The sequence below is a fragment of the Gopherus evgoodei genome, chromosome 4 (assembly GCF_007399415.2).
Source record: "Gopherus evgoodei ecotype Sinaloan lineage chromosome 4, rGopEvg1_v1.p, whole genome shotgun sequence".
Lineage (NCBI taxonomy): Eukaryota > Metazoa > Chordata > Testudines > Testudinidae > Gopherus > Gopherus evgoodei.
The window spans coordinates 147,444,298-147,463,650 of record NC_044325.1 but is presented as its reverse complement, the minus strand read 5'-3'; the positions used below and the strand labels follow the sequence as shown (position 1 = coordinate 147,463,650).

Here is a 19,353-nt window from a genome sequence, read left to right as displayed (position 1 = left end):
ACGGATCCGCAGCCGGGGAGGCGGGAGCGGAGCCGGCCCGCCCCCAGCGGAGCGGCAGCCGGCGGAGGCAGCATGCTGGGCAGGGTGCGCACGGCGGTGGCGCAGCTGGTGGGGGGCCTGGGCCCCGCGCCCGGCGCTCAGCCCCCGCGGGACTCCCCTGCGCCGCCCCCGGCCGCGCCCGGCCTCAGCGCCTGCCGGGGGCCGCCCGTGGGCGGTGGCTTCTCCAGACCGGCCTTTCTGCAGCTCACCTCGGAGGAGCTGCAGCGGGCGGACGATCACGCGGGCAGAGCCGTGCAGAGCCCCCGGGAGAGCCGCCGCCGCCTGCCCTGGAGCACCGGCTACGCCGAGTGAGCCGCGGGGCGCGCCGGGCTGGGGAACCGGGCCGGGCGGGAACCCCGGGGAGATGCTGCGGGCTGCCTGGGGCTATCGGGCTCCGGGGGAGGGAGCTGGGCAGGGGGTACCCGCAGGTGCGGAGAGCCATTGGCCCGCTCTGCAAACCCAGTGCAGCACCCCCAGTTCCAGCACCTGCGCTGCCAGGTGGCCGGGGACGGAGGGAGAAGGCCCCGCAGCTGGGCCCTGCGTGTCCGTGGGTGCAACTGCCCAGGGGACACGGCGGGGGGTGGTTTGCACAGGGAACTGCCGCCGGATCGGGACCCAGGCGCTCCTGTGTTGCGGGGTATCCAGCCTACGGGTGCTGCGATGCCTTGACTCCCCCAGCGGGATCCCGGTCGAGAGAGGGTCCCCTTGACTCGGTCTGGGACCCTGAATCAGGGGTCCTGGACCAATGTGTATAGTGGGGTTGCTGAGAGCCATTGAACCAAAGTAAACCCTGTATGTGATGGAATCCACTTCAAGCCAGGGGGTGGCACCACCCCTAGTTCCAGCACCTAGGCCCTGAATAGCTCCCTTGTTCCTGCCCCTGGCGGGGTCTCCATGCGGAAACAGTATCTGCTCCTTACTGGGAAAGCAGATCCAAGCATGCAGAGGTGTTTAACTCTCCAAGGGCACTCCCCTTCCCTGGCTTATCCACTGCCTTGGCCACTCTGGTGCATTCGCCCTGTGGCACTTAGCATCTCCAAAGCCTGTCACAGGTCCGAGCCAGACATTTAGCTGGAGGTACCGTTTTGCAGAAGCTGCAGACACTTATGCACATGAGTAATCGGTGAGTGAAGTGAGTCTGAACACAGAAACATGAGTTAACAGGGAAGCCTCTTTGCAGGATCACAGCTGTGCTGTGGCCAGCTTCCTTCTAGAGGCCATGACTCTTGCCGTTAACCAGAGGATTTTATATTTCTAGAGCCTGAGTGTGTAAACTGTTCAATGAATGGCTGCACATTGTTCTGTATTACAATTACCGTACTGCTGAGAGGCCCCATAGTGTTGGTGACTCTGCGCATACAGAATGAAAAGGTGATTCCTCTCTCAGAGAGTCTACAATGTGGGAGTTTCATTTTTAAACGTATTTTTTGTATTAGCTGAGCTGGAGTAAGGCAAAGGTCCGTACTGCCTTAGAGATGTCTGCCCACTTTCATTTCCTCCCCTGCAGTTTCAAACCTGTGCTATTGCTAAAGGGAAGCTTCTGGCACCTTAGAGACTAACAAATTTATTTGAGCATAAGGTTTTGTGGGCTACAGCCCACTTCATTGGATGCATGCAGTGGAAAATACAGTAGGAAGCTATATACAAACAACATGAAAGTTCCACTGAGGTTCCCTAAGGTCTTTTGACACCCTGTCATGGCAGGACAGCTCCTCTTAGTTGTGAGAAGGTTACTGAGGTTCAGCCCTGAGATAATATCTATTGTAAATATCGTCATCTAGTTGGCCAAGGGTCAGGTGCTGACTCTGATTCCATTTGTTGCCTGTCCTGGAAGGCACAAGTTATGTTTTCCTTTTAAATGGATTATTAGTAGCTTACCTGTGTACCTGCGTCAAACACCTGCAGGGCAGCAAACCTGATGGGCCAGTGCCTGCTGCCCTCCCACTGAATGGTGTCTTTAGCCCCAGGCCTACGAAGACTTACATGTTAGCTTGACTTTTCGCAGGTAAGCAGTCATATTGCCACAGTGGGATGATGCACAGAGTAAGGTGTTATTTTGTGTGAATAAGGGTGTTGGAACTGGGCCCTAAGAAAAGTCAGAAGTAGATTGGAGAGGAGCCGGGCTGTGCTGTTTGGTTTGCCCTTTCGTCAGCGAGACCCTGTCATTGCAGTATCCAAGTGCCTCACGATCTTCAATGTATTTACTGGAGGTGTCTCACGCTATTCCTTTTCACAGATGGGGAGCTGAGGCTCAGAGAGACTGAGCTTCCCAAGATCACAGAGGAGCAGAGACTTGAATCCCAGGCTCCTGGGAAGGAGCCACTTCCCACGTCCTCTTTAAAGACCTGCTCCTGTCATGCTCATTGGGAGCAGGAGAGACCCCCTAAGCTTGCACAAGGGACCCTCCCGCAGCCTGGCCTTTTTTTGGCTTTGTCACCTCTGTCCTGTAGCCGTCCCTGAGGCTTTTGAAATGCCAGCCATGAAGCGGGTAAAAACTAGACTTAATGGGGAATTCTTTGCAAAGGCCTCCACTTAAGCTCGAAGAGAGGCTGGGAGGAGGTGTATGTTATTGGTGGCAAGGACCTTAGATAATCAGGGGTCCATTTCAGTGTGTTTTTTGTCTGGTGCCTGCTCTGCTGCTTTTCACAGTGGTACGTGTTGTCACTGCTAGTTTTCTGGACCTGGATTTTCCAAGCTCTCCCTGTTTTCTTTTTTGTCCTGTTAGTGCTGCATGCAACTCTCTTACTGTCCTTCAATAACAGATATTGTCAGAAACATCACTTCCCTGTGGGATATTACAGTGAAACCTACCTTCAAGTGAGCACCCCAGGGGCAAAGAAAGATCTGACATCTAGTAGAAATTGGTCTGTAATTAAAGAGTGACGGGGGGGGGGAGGGAGTACTGGAAATCTTGGAGAAGCTATAAGATATTTTTGTAAAATGATATATTTTAGAGGTGGCCCCTGGTGGTGCTGTTTCACTATAATAAGGAGCAGTCACTGTCTTAGACTTTGGCATTATTATGGTTCTGAAATTACCATCTTTCTCGTTTGTTTACACGCAGTTGGGGGTTTTTTGCTCCCAGTTTGTGATGGTAACAAGCCAAAGCTTGGATGGGTTTTTCTAGGTTTCTTTCCATCTTCTGAACTCCTTAAAATGTTATTTGCTCCAGTGCGGTATTGGGGATAGAAAACCCTGCACCTGAGTTCTCAGAAGTAGGAACCTTTCAGACTATTAGAGGAACTCTTTAAAAGCACCCTTCAGTTTAGCTCTGACTGCTTCTCCCGCATGTGACGCCATTCCTTCCCTGTAACCCACTTAAAGAGCTGCTGCCCAGAAAGCACTTCTTGTTTTGCATATCTACAACTTCCTCCCACAAAGCGGGTTTTGCAATCAAGATCTGAAATTTGCTTAGCAAGGGGGTTTGCTTAGTTAATATTCTAGTTGCAAAAGTTTCTGCTGGTACATGTTACGTTCCCACTTCTGCTTAAGCAAACCAGGCTTTCCATGGGGTACTGAGGATTTTGGAACACACTGGAACGTGACCTAACTCATTTGCAGGGGACCTGTGGCAAGACTTGGTATGTGTATCTTGCACACAATTGCAGCCAAGGCTTGTAGCAGGTTCTGAGTCGGAAGCTCTGTCTGATGCTCAGGAAGGAACGTCCTGCCACAAGAGCTAGCTGGTCTCCGTGGGCAGTTGTTCTCTGCGTGCTGTATAACCAGGGGGAGTGAAGGACTCCCTGGCACCTGCTGTGTCTCTCTGCAGTCACAGAGTGAAATCCGCTGATAAATGGAGTGTTTGCCCCCAAATCATTGTCTCTCTCATCTCTTTCCATTCCCCCTAGGGTGATAAATGCTGGGAAGAGCCAGCACAATGAGGATCAAGCCTGCTGTGAGGTGGTGGTGGTGGACAGGAGATGCAGTCCGAGGTGTAACCCAGTGCCCAAGGAATGCACAGGGGAGGCGGAGGGGGTGAGCATTATAAAGAGTGGAGGCCGGGATCCTCGCAGGGCTTCCTGTACTTCTCATGCTGACTCTCTGCTCCATGCCCTGCTCCTGCCAGGGTCCAGGCAAAATGGCTTTGGAAACACACATGCAAAATTCCAGCCGCTGCGTGTGCTGACAGGGGAGGTCACACAGGCCTTGGTCCCTCAGGGGTGCGATTGGATTTCAGTCCATTCAGTGCTTGGCCTCACTAGGGGATGGGGCTGCTTGTGGCAGGGAACTGCGCTGAGGCCACCAATGAATCGATTTCGCACAAGTTACTGAGCAGCCAGCTTGGTCAGTCCCCTCATGGGCTGGACTAGAACTGTCCTGGGATCAGTGCCTTGGGCCAGCCAAACCCCAGCCCTGTGACCCTAACCTCCCTGCTCAGCTGTGCCCTCCGTCTCTTCCCCCTTGTTTTCCTCCCAGGGGAATTCCCTAACTGTTCCCTTTCTTCCAGCAGGGCAGGAAGGACCTTTGCTTCCACTATTGGGGCTTGTTTGACGGTCACGCTGGCAGCGGTGCTGCTGTCATGGCATCCAAGCTGCTTCACCTTCACATCTGCGACCAGCTCAGGGACCTGGTGGATATCTTACAGGACTCCTCCCCTCCCCCGCTCTGCCTTCCGGGAATTGCTCTGGATCTCCCAGCTGAGCGGAACCGGGCCCCTCTCGCACAAGCGGATGTGGAGCTCCCCAGCGATGCCCTGCCCCGATTCCACCTGGAGAAGGCAGTCTCTCACGAAAGCCTGGTGATCGGTGCGATCGAGAACGCCTTCAAGCGGATGGTGAGCGAGCTGGGGGAGCGTGCAGCCCCAGAGCAGGAGGTGGAAGGGGAGGAGCTGGGTAGAGAACTGTCTGAGGAGGAAATGCCTGTAAATCTCTCCTCCTCACAACATACATGGCAGTTAACCTATGGAACTCACTGCCACACACATCACTGAAGCCAGGAACTCAGCAGGGTGCCAGAAAGGGTTCGGCCTGTCTGGGGCTAATGAGCGTGTCCACAGTTACAGCAGGAGGAGAAGAGTTTCCTCCAAGTGTTCCTTGTTCTCCCCAAGCCCTGTCTCTTCCCCTGCAGCCTTCACTGAGTGCAGATTGGCCCCGTTGCTGGAGGTGCTCTGCTCAGGAGTCGTGCGACACCAGATCAGCTTCTCCTGCCGCGTCATGCGATGCCACGTCCTGTTTGTCACCATTAGCAACGGGAGGCATTAAGGCCCATGGCGAGAGGGAGGCTGATGTGTCATTTCCTTCTGACATGGAGACTGTCTCACAGCACCCAAGGGAGCACCTCAGAGAAGCCTAGCCCAGCTCTGCACAAGCAGCTCCCAGGCTGTTTTTTCTTTGTGGCTGCTTTCCCAAGCCCCCAGCCATCTGAGGGAAGCCACTGTCTACAGGACTCCCCCTCCCCAGCCTGCCCCCAGGAGAGCCATAGGGGGAACCCAGGCGACACCCCACTTCCCATAGGAGCCACTGTGTCCAGTGCCGGCTGGCCAGAGCCCCTGGGATCAGGCAGGGGGATGTGCCCTGACCCTGGCCGAGTAGCTGCATTCCAGCTGGAATGTACGCTCATTTCCTTTAGCAGCCAGTGTGCTGATGGGACAGCAGAGGGCTATTTTGGTCTGCTGGGGCATGTGCTTGGCTAGCTGCAGTCTCTGGACTCGGGAGCCTGACCCTGTCTTTGCTAACCTCTGCTGGTGCTGAGAGCTCAGCCAGTACCTGGGCCTGCCAGGCACTTTATTTTGCCTAGACATGGGCCCCATGTGCAGTGGCAAGTGTCCCGTGTGCATGGGGGGCAGACAGGACTGGCCCCGCGCACCCAGCAGGAGGCACAGGGCTGGCAATGGTGCCCAGATGTGTGAGGGAGGGTGCAATCGATAAGGGAGAGGAGGATCTGGCATTAACCCTCTCACTGCTGCTCCTGGCTATGGCAGAGCATGGCTGTTGCAGAGGCTGGGGGTGAGGAGGGTACAGGATACCTACCTCCCACGGTCAGGAGGCTGGGGGCAGAATGAGGAATTAACCAGAGAGACATGCAAGAACAGCAAGGGTGTTCAGGCCGAAGAGCTTTCGGCAGACGAAGGAGGACGGATTGGCGCTGGGGGGCCCTTGCCCAGCTGAGGGCACACTGGAGGGCCTGTTGCAGCAGTAACCCCTGCTCCATGTATGCGGGTATTTCCCACCCACTGTCTGGTTCCGCAGCCCGCCTAGAAGAGCCCTGCTCTGTCTGGGGCCCTGAAGTCTCGGCATCTTCGAGCTGCCTCCATCTATAGTTGTATTGCTGTCTGTCTCTGCAGGATGAGCAGATTGAGCGGGAGCAGATGACCCGGCTCGTGGCAGGAGGCTGCTGCGCCCTGGCTGTGGTTTACCTCCTCGGGAAAGTCTACGTGGCAAACGCAGGCGACAGTAGGTAGGAGACAGCAAGTGTGTACAGGGGCCAGTGTCTGGGCCAGGGCAGCTGCAGTCACAGTGTGACTATGGGCTAAGACTCCTCCGCTGCCTGCTGGAAATGGGTCTGACCTCCCTTCCAGAGCCCAGTCACTGACTGATCGAGGAAATAAACACGCTCATTTAAAAAAAAAAAAAGGCTTTGAAGGCATGTGACAGCCCAGGAGAAACCTGGCCTGTCACAGCTACTGGCCAGGCGTGGATCCCAAAGCTTGGGGCTGGGGCTGATGAGGGTGCTGCGCCACATGCTTCTTCACACAGCTGTAAACTGCAGGTCCGTGCACTGTCCCAGCAAACTGTCCAGAACTGTAGGGAATGGCCTTCAGAGCAGCAGAGAAAGCACAGAGGAATGAATGCTGGTGTCCTCCCATCACTCAGGTAGTGTAGAATTGCCTCCTTTAGCTCGGGATTTGATTCCTTAAGCTCCAGACACCTTCCTTGGCAGCATCTTGTTGGGTGTGATTAAAGACGGGAGGAGTGGGTCTCTGGAGTGAGTTCTTCTGTTCCGCTGGCAGTATTTCCTAACAGCCCTTTCCTCTGGATGCGTCACATTTTGTTGTAAATCAGACTCCAGGCCTGACCTGCATTTCACTCTGTAGCCAGCTGGAGGGGAGTGAAAATCCCCCTGGGGGAGATGTGCAGGAGCGCCTGGGCGTACGCCTCCATGGCAAGGAAAAACCACTGAGTCTCAGAGCCCTGTGGGGCTAAAACTCGCAGTGTGGCCGTTTGGGCTCAGGCTGGAGCCCAGGCTCTGACGCCATCTGTGTTGTGGGGTCTCAGAACCCAGGGTTCAGTCTGAGCCCAAATGGCCCCACTGCCCGAGCCAGGCCAGCCATGGCTATGCCACATGTGTTTTATTGCTGCGTAGATGGACCCTGTGGGTCTGAGCCCAGGGGTGCAGGCACTTTTTGTACCCATGTAACTATTTTGACTGGGGGCAGGGGTGATAGTTTAAGTGGTGCAAAACCTGTGTGTAGATAAGCCCTTGGGCACTTGCAGTCTAAATCTTATTTACAAAAGCACCTATGTGACTTAGGTGCTTAAGTACTAGGGAAATCAATGGAATGTAGGCTCCTAAGTCACTTAGGTACTTTTGAAAATTGGGCCCCCTTGCATAAATGTCATCCCAGCAAATGTGAGTGTTGGTGCAACTTGCTATTTTGGGGGGCGCGAGGGGGTGAACTTGGTGCCCTGCGTAGTGGCGTTTCACACCCAGCTGAGCTGCTGTAGAAGCGAGTTGAAGGAGGCTGTGAGTGGCACTGGCAGCTGATGAAGTTGGACCGAGGGGGGAGCCACTGGTCTGGAGGGGGTCTTGCTGAAGCTCTCTGTTGACCACTGGCCAGGAAATGCAGCGACGCGGTGGAGTAGGCCAGGCTGTGACTGTCGTCAGTGTGAACCCTGCGTTGGTGGAGAGCCCTGTGCTGCGGTGTTATTGCGTGAAAGGTGCTCGTGCCAAATGGAAGAAGCATCTTCCATCATGGCTGCAGGTAGCTGGAGGGAGCAGGCATCGGTTTCACCTCCGGCAGCTTCTAGTGGCCTCAGCAGGCCTCTCAAGAGCTCCTCTCCACGCTGCCAGCTACTGTCCCATGCGTGGGTCTGGGCAAAGTGTCCCAGATGATGAGACCCAGCTTGACCGGAAGAGGCCCATCTCTTGTGTCCCTATTGGAGTGTGGCTCCTGGTAACTGATCCAACGTGCTGCTCTGGTCTCCCATGTTCAACTCTGTCCGTTTTGCTCGGTTAAACAAGGGAAGTCAGTTAAGGGTCCTGCTGGAGGGGTACAAGGCAGAGTAGAGCCCATCTCTCTCCTGCAGCTGTCCCTGCCCTCTGCACAGACATTAGTATAACTCTGGCTTCACAGGGCAATGGCTGGGGGTGGTTCTTGGTGCTGTTTCTGTTGCAGGAGTGGGGGGAGCCCCGGTTGGGGGTCAGGCCCCATCATGCTTGGGCCTTGAGTGCTCATGTGTAGTGGAAGGACGGCCCTTCCCCTAAGGAGCTTGCAGTCTAACTGAGCCAACTGGCGGGACAGCATGGGGACTGGGAGGTGGCTGATCAGTGGCTATGGCTCAGAGCCTGCACAGGGGCTAGAACCTGCTGCATAAGCTAGTGCCGTTCCCACACGGCCACTGACTGGCACCGTAATGTCGACCAGCCGCATCTCATCGATTGGCAGGCAACGCTGGGATCCGTCCGGAGTGACGGCAGCAATTGAGTCAGGACCTCTGGTCAGGGAAGCAAACACCGAGCGGGCCCCAGGGGTGCCTGCAGCAGTTGCACAGTGCGTGGAGGGGACCCCACTGCCATAAAGTGCAGTGAAAGCCAGAGATCCAGCCAGGCCACTGATGCCCAAGGACCGTGGCTGCACTTGGTAACCTCTGGCCAGGTGCCGTGAGCAGCTCTTTTTACGTATCCGCTGAACAGCACATCTTGTCTTGCACAGCATTGGCAGTGAACAAGTAACACAGGATAGTATTCCCGCGTATCCTGTCTGTGAATTGCCAAGGAGTTCTGCATTCTCCCTGACCTGCTCTCCTGTTAAGGATGCCTCCGTGACCTTAATGCACATCCTTTTCGCACAGCCAACTGCCACTGCTCCACTTTCCACCCTAGATTAATTTTCTCTGTCCCTCTTTCTACATTTTATTTTTTAACCCCTGTGGTCTCATTGAGGCAGACTGCGCCCCCCTTGCCTGGCTCTTCCAATAGCAGCTTCGGGGGAATCGCAGTAGTGTAGCCAGCAACTGGTTCTTGAGCTCAGGGCTAGTGGAATTTGAACGCAGCAGATACAAAAATACAGGATGGCGAATGGACAGTGTGAGACACCTCGCTCCTCCAAGGTGTGTTGTGCAGTAAATAAAGTAGGAACCTCCGGCAGGTCTGTAAGGAGCCCACGGTAACGTTCCTCCCTTAGCTGTGAAAAGAGAGAACAGCCGCTTTCTCTTTCTCACTAATCTCATCATTCCGTATTTCATTGCAGGGCCATTATCATCCGTAACGGGGAAATCATTCCAATGTCCAGGGAATTTACTCCAGAAACAGAGAGGCAGAGGCTACAGTTTTTAGTAAGAAAGAACTTTCTTCTCATCTGATTCCTTCTAAACCCCCTCCCCGACTGCTGACCATCTGTCTCTGTAAACAGACGAGCAGGGCAGCTCACCGGGCAGTTGTGCAGCTGGGGAAATGGCTGCAGTGTAAGCCGCACTGAGATCAAATGTGAGGTTTGTTCGCTAAATATGACCCCTCGGGAGAATGAGCGGCGGTTTCCTTCTGCCCCAAATTGTGAAATAGGTGCAGTTTGGCGGGGCCTGGGAATGAGAGGTGGGGCCTATAATAATTGGAGATATACCTGTCTCCTAGAAGTGGAAGGGACCTCGAAAGGTCATCGAGTCCAGCCTCCTACCTTCACTAGCAGGACCAAGTACTGATTTTTGCCCCGGATTCCTAAGTGGCCCCCTCAAGATTTGAACTCACAACCCTGGGTTTAGCAGGCCAATGCTCAAACCACCGAGCTATCCCTCCCACCTGTTAGTTCCAGTCTAGCCCCACATGGACTGTCTCGGGGGTTAGGGAACGGTCTTTACACTCTAGGGCACTGGCTCCAGGCCAGCTTGGCAGTTAAGGCTGACTCAGAGCTGTCTGGGGACCCTGGGAACGAGTCAGTGGTCTCAGCCCATTCCCTCTTGCGCGGACAAACCTCTCATGTAGCAGCCTCAGCAGAGAGGCCGAGGGCTGAATGGGCCATGGAGACTGAACTGCCTCTCACCCCTAGGTCCGAGCAGGCCAGCATGGGGAGCGCCTGCCTTACTATGGCTTGTTCTGCGTTCACGCTGGGCATAGAGAGGGCAGTGCTCTCCAGGGTTGGCAATCTGGCTCCTAACGCCAGCACAGAGCCAATGGACTATGTGCCGTGCCTGAGGCAGAGAGACGGGAAAAGCGAGGGCACTCTGATATTTATTTAGTGTTGTCTCATTCCCTGTGAAAGCAGCAGTGTCCTGGACGTACATATTGCCCCTCCCTTTGTCCATCACGTTCCCAAGCCCCATTATTGTTCTCTGGAGGAGCAAGTAATGGGAGACTCTGCTAATGCCAAGTCTTGATTCTGCACCCCGGTGCCCGCTACAGCACTAGGAAAACAGATCAAGTCTGAGCATCACTTTTGTGGTTCCTGAAAGCTTCCCCTCCAGTTTGCTTTGGAAAAATCACTCTGCTGCAAAACGAAACTTGATACGGTTGTAAAGAAAACCCTCCACAGAGAGTGGGAGGGAGAAGGTGACATGGGAGTTAGCTGAGGTTTTGCTGGACATGTTTGCTGGCTCAGACTATACCTTGGAAAAACCCCAGGAGGTTTCCTATCCTCAGCTCTATTTTCAAACAGCCCCGGAAAGGAGGAGATTGCACCCAGCCGTGGAGTGTCTCCAATTGGCTGTGGCAGAAAAACTGAGCATCAGAAAATCAACCCTATGTTTGCCCCATGGGCTGGGGTGGATCAATTTCAGCCAGAGTCCTTTTGTAGGCTTTGTATCCAAAAAGTACCCTAATAATAATGCAGGGAACAGCAGCAATTCTGCTGCAAGCCGCAGTGTTTCGGACCAGTACCCCAGACCATTACACAAGTTAAACTGAAGGCATTTATGTCACAGTTGGACTTCTGGTCCTGTAGATAGAAAACACAGTCCCTGGGAACAGCCTTCCTTCCAGCAGAGATTGTCTGCAGCTCTGCACTGGATTCCCTCACCTCCCGCTCTCGTCTTTTCCTCTGCTAAGTCATTTGGCGTTTGCTAACATTGTTCAAATCCCCCCACCCCGTGTCCCTCCCTGCATCTCAGCACTGAGCCTCTCTTATCCCTGCACTCTCTGGTGCAATGTGATAGTTGCATGTCAAAGTTCCCTGCCCCACTGCTATGGGTTCAGGGGGGGCTGATGCAGAAGAGTCCCTTGTAAGCTTGAGCAGCCAACTCATTGGCTAGGGGTCTGCTGGAGGAAATTTGGCTTTGTTTAGAGCAGTGGTTCTCACTCTGTGGTCCGTGGTCCATGGACCATCCCAGACCAATGGAGAAATATGGGACTGAAGGTTTTGGGGAGTGGGAAGGGAATTGGGTCCCTGAGGAGATCCCTCTCTTTGCAGAATGAAACCGTTGGGAACCTTCACATGGGCTCTGTTTAAATGCCCAAGGAAATGTTCAGTAATGACAAGACATTGTTGACAATGGCAACACCCACAGAGGCTAGTTCAGTATCTAAATCCCAGCGTTTCCCCTTGTTGCATCTGGGCAAATGAACAGGAGGGGTTGGCAGAGGCCATGGCATTAATCATGGGCCTGAGGCTCTGGCTGAGAGAAGAGAAGTCACTGCCTGTTGCATTTCACTTGCCGTCTCTGAGCCCCAGGTGCAGGTTGCTGAGTTGGGCCTCTGTTTGCTGTCTGTACACGGTGCCCCTCTCTCGTCTCTGCTAGTTCATAATTCAGGCTGGTGGACTGACTATCTCTTGCCCTACTCCGCCTCGCCTTTGCAACCCAAGGGTGACATCTGGGTACCTGAACTGGACCTGGGTGCATTTCAGCATTCCCCTGAATTTTCTCTCTTGCATATTTCAGCCAGACCCTCTGGGCCAGTTATTGCAAAGCCGTTTTCAGATCAGCATGGGCAAAGGCCCCTGTTGACATCATGAGTGGCATTTGTGCCCAGAACTACATGGAGCCGCTCTGCTCTCACGTGGAACTGGAGCTTTCCAGTGCAGTGCTGGGAGGTGGCTGCCATGGAAAGACACCCTGCAGGCTTTCCAATCACAGTGAGATGTGTTGCTGTTGTCACCAATAATAAAAGCCATTTTAGCCCCTTTCCTGGCAGTGTCTGGCCCTTTCGCTGTACCCCACTGAGGAGTGACCTAAGGAACCCCAAGCCCATTGAAATCAGAACCATCCTCTCCAGGACGCTTATTGGAAGCCACCAAACATGAGTCAGACCTTCATGAAATAAGGCAGCGCAGCTGCAGCTGGAGAAAAGGCTGTTGGCACCCAAGCTGTGTTGCCTTGGGACCAGCGTATGGTACCCTTGCTGCGGTGCAGAGGGGGTTGATGTGCCCAGGAGCCCAGCCTGAACATTTGCCTTTGCTCTCAAAGCCCAGTGTCTTAATGAGCTGGGGAACGATGCGCTGTGGGCCCCCTCTCCAGCATAGCCCCTACTGCGTGCCTGGGGCCCAGGCTGTGTGTCTTGTTACATTCTCAGGTTGCTGCTGGGTTTTACAGCTGAATTGCTGTTTCTTCCCCTCAGGGGTTTTTGAGACCTGAGCTGCTGGGGAATGAGTTCACGCACCTCGAGTTTCCCCGCAGAATTCAGCACAAGGAGCTGGGGAAGAAGATGCTGTACAGAGACCAGAACATGCACGGCTGGTAAGGCCACTAACTTGCTCGTTACGCTTTGCGCCAGCCTGGTAACTTAGCTGCTTAGGTCCCCCTGCCCTGTCAAAGAGAAACTCCTCCATGCGTCCGTGCCATGTCGGGTGGGTTCAACTGCACCTGTTGGCAGCCGCCAGTGTAGGCAGGGCCTGAGTATCTGATAGGCAGAGGCTGCTCTGTTGAAAACAGCCCAGAAGCTTTACCTGCCCCATAACAGGTCATTTCCCTGTTTGTAACCAGGGCCTATAAAAGGATAGAAGAGGACGACCTGAAGTTTCCGCTTATCTACGGAGAAGGCAAAAAGGTAAAGGAACTGCAGGTGTGAGATGCAGACTGTGACATTCCCCAGGGTACATGCTGGACTGCTGGGATGCCTTCTCCACTGCTTTATTGTCAGAACAGCCAGGCTCTGCTCGCACACTGACATGTCACGTCACTCCCAACTGAATACATGAATGCTCTCCCACCCAGCCATGAATAGATACAGGGCGAAATCTGCACCTCTCTCAGTCTCAGCCTTGCCCCCCAGAAATGTGCATCTTGCACTGACCAGTAGCCCACTGGACTGTGCAAGCTCATAATTAGTCCATCATTCCAACAATGGGTAATGAATATGCGCCAGCCCTGTTGACCTGAGTAGAGATTTCCCAAACACTTCAATCAAACACACTGGCTTAGATAAAACAATGCAAGAAGTTTATTAACTAGAGGAAGATAGATTTTAAGTGATTTACAAGTGCTAAGGCATTAAAGTCAGAGTTGGTTACAAAAGAAATTTAAAAAAAACAAAACATGCAGGCTAATTCCTAAATGTTACCAAGGCTAATAGGATTAAAAGCAAAAAGGTTTGTTACTCAAAAGCTTTCAGCAGTCTGTACTGGCTGGAAAACCTCCAGGCAAGGACCACTCCTCCCAGTTCAATGATGCACATTTGTCTTTCAAGCGATCTTGCTGCCTGGAATAGAGGAGAGGTAATTTGTGTGTTTGAGTTCTCCATTCTTATTCCTTTTTCCCCTCTTTGATGTTACCCCCAGCTGGGGGGTAGACAAAACAGTCCCCTGTGCACATGAAATTCAAAATGTTTTTTAGGTGAATTTTAAATTTCTTGCCTACACCTACTGTGTACGTGATGTTTGAGCCCTCTTGGAGATGGCGTGTAAATTCTTTATGTACAGTCTCCATTACTGGTGAAAGGTTGTTTCAGCAGTTAATAATTTTCTAACACCTGTGGCCAGTCCTTTGTTGTCTCTGAGGAGCTAGTCTGTAGGCATTCCTCAGAATTACAACATATTTTAGTAACAAACATATATATAATCTTATAGCTTTACACACACTGTTATTATATACATTTTAACAGGACAATGATGTTCAGTAGATTATGAGTTTTTAAATGATATCTCACAAGGTCAACTTTCTATGGAATATATCATAGCCATATAAAAGTGGTGAACATGGGGTATAGGATGTCACATGGGGTGCAGTGTATCATAAAGACACAATCCCCATTGAACAGGGAGGCCAGGAGTTTAGAGAAGTCATAGAAATCCAGGCATGGAACTGGGACATTAGAGTCTGCAATGGTTTGGGGGGACTCTTCTTGTCTGACTTCTGCCAGTGGGTGGGTTGGGGGAGGAATTTCTGTCTCTGAAGGTTTGAATTCCAGCCCTTTTCTCTAGTGAGCCCAAGGGCCCACTCAGGCCCCCTGCAGATGTACTGACTGCAGTACCCACCATGCGTGCGTTTCCATGGGGCCAAGGGGGAGCAGACAGTGAAGCTGTTTGATTTGCTTTCCCACCAGGCACGGGTGATGGCAACAATAGGGGTCACGCGGGGCTTAGGAGACCATGACCTCAAGGTGTACAACTCCAATATCCACATCAAGCCTTTCCTCTCCTGTGTCCCTGAGGTGAGTTTGGCCAGCCCGCTGTCCTCCTCCTCAGAGTTACCTACAGTGGCTGGTGCTAGGTAATGTGAGTGAATTCAGTGCTTACCTCATGGAGGGGCTTTTAGCGATAGGGTCACGTGGGCTGACACCACATGAGCTCTGCCACGGCACCTCTGTCCTGCCCTTACGCATCCCCAGTTATTCCAGTCCTGGGCCCGTCACGCAGCTGTGCAATAACCCCCGGCCCAGCCGTCTGCCTGAGGCATTTGTCCGCCATAATCGGGGTAGTTATGCGGTTCGCAGAGTTTAGTTCAGTTATCCTTCCATACCCCTATGAGGCAGGGCAGGGCTGCTGTCCCTGCTGGACAGAGGGGGAGCTGGAGCCACGTGTCTGGGTGTGGAGGACAATGCTTTGCTTGGTCTCCCTTCTTTCTCCTCTCTGCCCAGCTGGGACAGGGAGATGACTCTGAAAGGGACAGTGAGATGGGAACCTTTGGGATCCCCGTGTGCTGGCTGGAGGAGCTCCAGGGGAGACGGGCCAGGGCATAGTGCTGAGACGCAGGGCAGGGCAGAAGCTAGACAGGCCCTTTCTGAAGTGCAGTAGCAAGTGGCTGGTGTTTGCTCCAAGCCCCTCTCTGGTGCCTGTGTTTGCTCTGAGCCCCTGTCTCTCGCCAGGTCAGAGTTTACGACCTGACACAGTATGAACACTGCCCTGATGACGTGCTGGTCCTGGGCACCGACGGGCTCTGGGACGTGACCAATGACCGGGAGGTGGCTGACGTGGTCACGGAAGTGCTGATGGGCTACGAGCCGAACGACCCCTGCAGGTGAGTCGAGGGGGCTGGACGTATTGTCCCTGGAGTGAAGGCATGGGCAGGATGGCTGCAGTGCGGAGGGGGGCCCTGCTGTCCCAAATGCCCTGTGCTGCCGACTTGCTGCCATCATTCCCTTTCAGGCTACAGTTCCCACAGCCTGCCATTGTCTCGCCTCAAAGGCACCGTGTCACAGGCATGTGTTCCTGGTGGTGGGGCTGGATGCTGCTTCCCACAAAGCATTGGAGCAGGCAGGAGGGGTCATCTGAGAGTATGTATTCCTCTCACCTCCCCACAGGGCCTCCCATGGGTCCCACAGAACTTGACAGCACCACTTAGCCATCCCCTTTCTCACCAGGGCATACAGTCAGCCTCAGTAGAGGGTTCTAGGGTGGGGGATCTGCCCCAAGTGTGGATGGCGGGGGGGGGAGGGATCCTTTGCTGCTGACTGGCTGCCTCCGTTCGTCATACTGCAGGTACACCATGGCCGCCTACGAGCTAGTGGTGAGGTCCAGAGGGGTGCTGAAGGAGCGAGGCTGGCGGCTGGCCAATGACAAGCTGGGTTCCGGAGACGACATCTCCGTCTTCGTGATTCCTCTGGGCGGCCCCGGCAATTACACGTGAAGCCAAGCTGCCCCGGGGCATGGCATTGCTACAGTCGGCATGGGACCAGGACCTGGGGGGGCGCAGGGGCCACCTGACAAGCTTCCTGCTTCTCCTACAAGAGGAGTAAGAAACCCTGGAACCTAGCCTGCCCCCGCGCCCCCTCTCCACCTGCTGCTTCTCTGCCGCTGGGCAGAGCATAGAGCCGTAGCAGCTAGTGATGGAAAAGCCGGCTGGGGCCCTCGGGCTGGGGAGAGCAAGGCAGGACTGTTTGATGCCAGCACCTATAGCCAACCCTACCCGACCTGGTTCCCGTTGGAGAACTGTGTTCTTACTCAGCTCTCCAAGTGTTCTCTGCAGGGATGGGAGAGAGCCCCCAGGACTATGGTTGTTGGTTCTGGTAATGTGAGAATGGGGTGGATTAGCGGGAGGGGCTGCAGTTCCCCACGCCTTGGGGAGTGTGTGCTGCCCTCTGCAAACCCTTCTTCCTCCCCCGTCGAGATCTGCTGCTCGCACACACCCATGGGACAGGCGCCTGTCCAGTCCTCGTAACAACACTAGTGCCTAATCGCCTGGCATGCACAGTCCTGGCACTCGATCTGCTGCTCGTAGCTAAGGTAACAGTCCTTCCAGAGAGAGCACTGGGATGGAGCCATGCTGTGGGTGGCTGTGACCAAGCACCCTTCCTTCACGCTTGCCCTCCTGCTGGTCATGCAGCCTTCAGTCCACTTACTGTGTCTTAGTCTCAGCTTTGTAACCTGGAGTAGGCACCCAGTTACCATGGTGATGGGCACTGTATATATACTTAGAAATAAATGTAAGTGGGCTTCCCGTGAGCTAGTACCAGCCTTGCTAGTCCTCTGCACTTCCACCAGAACTGTTTTAGCACCCTGGGCCAATGTTGAGTTCCCAGATGCCAAAGCTGGGGATTGACTCAATTATTGTTTGTTGTTAATTGAAGATCTGGTCTGAAAATTTGCAAATTTAAATGAAAACAACTGGGATGAAACATCCACAAATTTTCATCCAATTTTTCCACCAGCAGTAATAAATTTGGTGCTTAGTTCTGTTCAAAATACAGACCAGGCCTGCCCCCAAAGACCTTGCAACTTAAATATGCTGCATCTATGTGCTTAGCTGAGAGCCAAGGATAATTAATAAGGTGTGTGTTTTTTCTAAAAAAAGCAAATCACCTTCTTTCCTGTATTAATCTCAGAGCAGTGACCTGCCCTGCCCTGCCCTGCCGAATGCTTGATTTAGAAAAAGCAACACGTTCTGCAGACCTCTGATCTGAGACATGAATTTTCTGGGTCTCTGCAGTGTGATGAAAGGTAGTAGCTATAAAATGCAGTCCCAGGGTAGCAAATTCTCTCCGTTTCTGAAACATTCTTTGGCATTGACTATTTCTCGTGTCCTGCTGCTGCCAGGAGCACGAAGTACTGTCATGATGTGTCACCTTCTGGTGAATGTTGTTTGTAACTCGTAATTTGTGAGATGTAAATAAACTGGGTACACTTAGTTGGAACTAAAAGGCATTCAGGGAGTGCTTAATCTATTGACATTTCTGTGCTGGAAGGAGATCATTAGATCGCCCTGTGTGTACCTGTGTTTTTAAATACAGAATTCCTCCAGGAATCCCACTGCCAAGTCTTTATTGCAGAGCCTTCTGTGAAGGAGACTTGCCTGAAAGCCAGTCACTTATGAGTAGTTTACAGGGTTGCTAGCAAATATACCCAGACAGACCTCTATGAGCCAGTATCTTCCTCCTCATTCACAAAGATCAGATCATGCAAAATCTCCCCCACTCCAAATATGCCAAGAGTGGAATGTTGCCTTCCCTGATGCCAAGCAATTTGGTCATATTTTCAATTGACTGCAATTCCCAGGTGTTGTTCTTTAGTGCTGACTAAGTGAAAGTTACCCAGTAAGTAACCACTGACTCACCTCAAGTGGGCAAGATGACACCCGAGGAGTGGAGTTGACTCTCTTGTGTATCCAGAAGCTGGAGAGAGAACAAATTGCTGATACTCTGAGAGCCTCTTATTCGATTGTTTTTTTTTTTTTCAATCCAAAATGTGATAATACACGGACTCTCACTAGAATGTGCGTTTATATAGCACTAATTTGCATATAATGCGGTCATGGCCATGGATCCTAAATTTAATTACAATTCATTTTAATGTGGTCCCCGTGTTAACACGGTACCGTGCATGGATCCTAAATCCCGTGTTCTAGCGAGGGTCTGGTGTAGTATCTTAGATTCCCTTGGCTAGCAAACAGAATACTGGGTAACAGCCGCCATCTGAGACACTATCTTACATGTGTGATCATGGGGAGATTGAGTCTGTGTTGCTCCATACAAGCGCCAGGCAACGCGTTGAAGACAAAATTTCTCTGGAAATTTAATCTTGTGGTTGTTCCTTTGGAAATCTCCAGCTTGGTTGCACCTTTCCCACTAAATTCTCAGCAGGGAGAGTCCAGAAAACTGCTCATGCCTCCTAAGGGAGTTGGGTTTTTTTTTCTGATTGATTTGTAAGTGGGGAAGGGCTTCCTTTTTTATTGTTGTGTGGAGTATTTGCAAAAAAACCCAAAGAGAACAGGAACTCACTCGGTTAGTGTTCCATCTGCTACTCATGCCTCTCCTGGGCTGAGAAATGTCTTGGCAACTGCTTGCTGGGCTATCTCTGCCGATGACGACTCAGATTAGAACTAAAGAGGAGGTGAATTCTAAAACAATCTGGGTCCTGGCTGGAAGAGGGAATTGGGATCCAGGGCCCCATCCAGAGCTCTTAAATCAATGGATAGCTTCTCTGACTTCAGTGAGCTTTGGATCAGGTCCTGAGAGCTTGCAGTGTTGACATGCCTGGTTCGAATACTGTCTAGGGTATTTGTGCCATACAGCCCTTCTCAGAGGGCAGTGTGGAGTGAGATTGGTGTCTCCCATCTCGTGTCTAATGGGACCACCAACAAGACGGGCAGTGCTGACCTCAAGTAATGAAAAATAGTAAAGTCTCTTTAAATGTGTGATAGTTGAGCCAACTAAGTTCTGTGCTGTCTCCCCTTTGATCATGTTGTTCCAGACATACAGATCTATCCATCATGCTGTCCTGTCTTTAAAATGCACCTGCCTGTTCCTTGTTATGTCTATGGAGTGTCCTTGTATCAGGCTGTCCAGGTGCCATCTTGG

At 52.8% G+C, this 19,353-nt stretch overlaps 1 protein-coding gene across 3 annotated transcripts; it reads left to right on the top strand.

The window, feature by feature from the left end:
- The first annotated feature begins 279 nt into the window (after window positions 1–279).
- Window positions 280–17,684, top strand: PPM1J (protein phosphatase, Mg2+/Mn2+ dependent 1J). 3 transcript variants are annotated; one of them, XM_030561736.1, is made up of 11 exons: window positions 280–347; window positions 1,298–1,410; window positions 3,888–4,014; window positions 4,490–4,813; window positions 6,323–6,435; window positions 9,449–9,533; window positions 12,742–12,860; window positions 13,107–13,185; window positions 14,665–14,772; window positions 15,427–15,578; window positions 16,040–17,684. In XM_030561736.1, the coding sequence occupies exons 2-11, from the start codon at window positions 1,403–1,405 to the stop codon at window positions 16,185–16,187; spliced, it is 1,263 nt and encodes a 420-aa protein (XP_030417596.1). In that variant the 5' UTR covers window positions 280–347; window positions 1,298–1,402; the 3' UTR covers window positions 16,188–17,684. The 3 variants fall into 3 exon arrangements, with proteins under 3 accessions (XP_030417596.1, XP_030417597.1, XP_030417595.1); XM_030561737.1 differs by having other exon boundaries at window positions 4,487–4,813; window positions 13,107–13,170; XM_030561735.1 differs by having other exon boundaries at window positions 4,487–4,813.
- The last annotated feature ends 1,669 nt before the right edge of the window (window positions 17,685–19,353 follow it).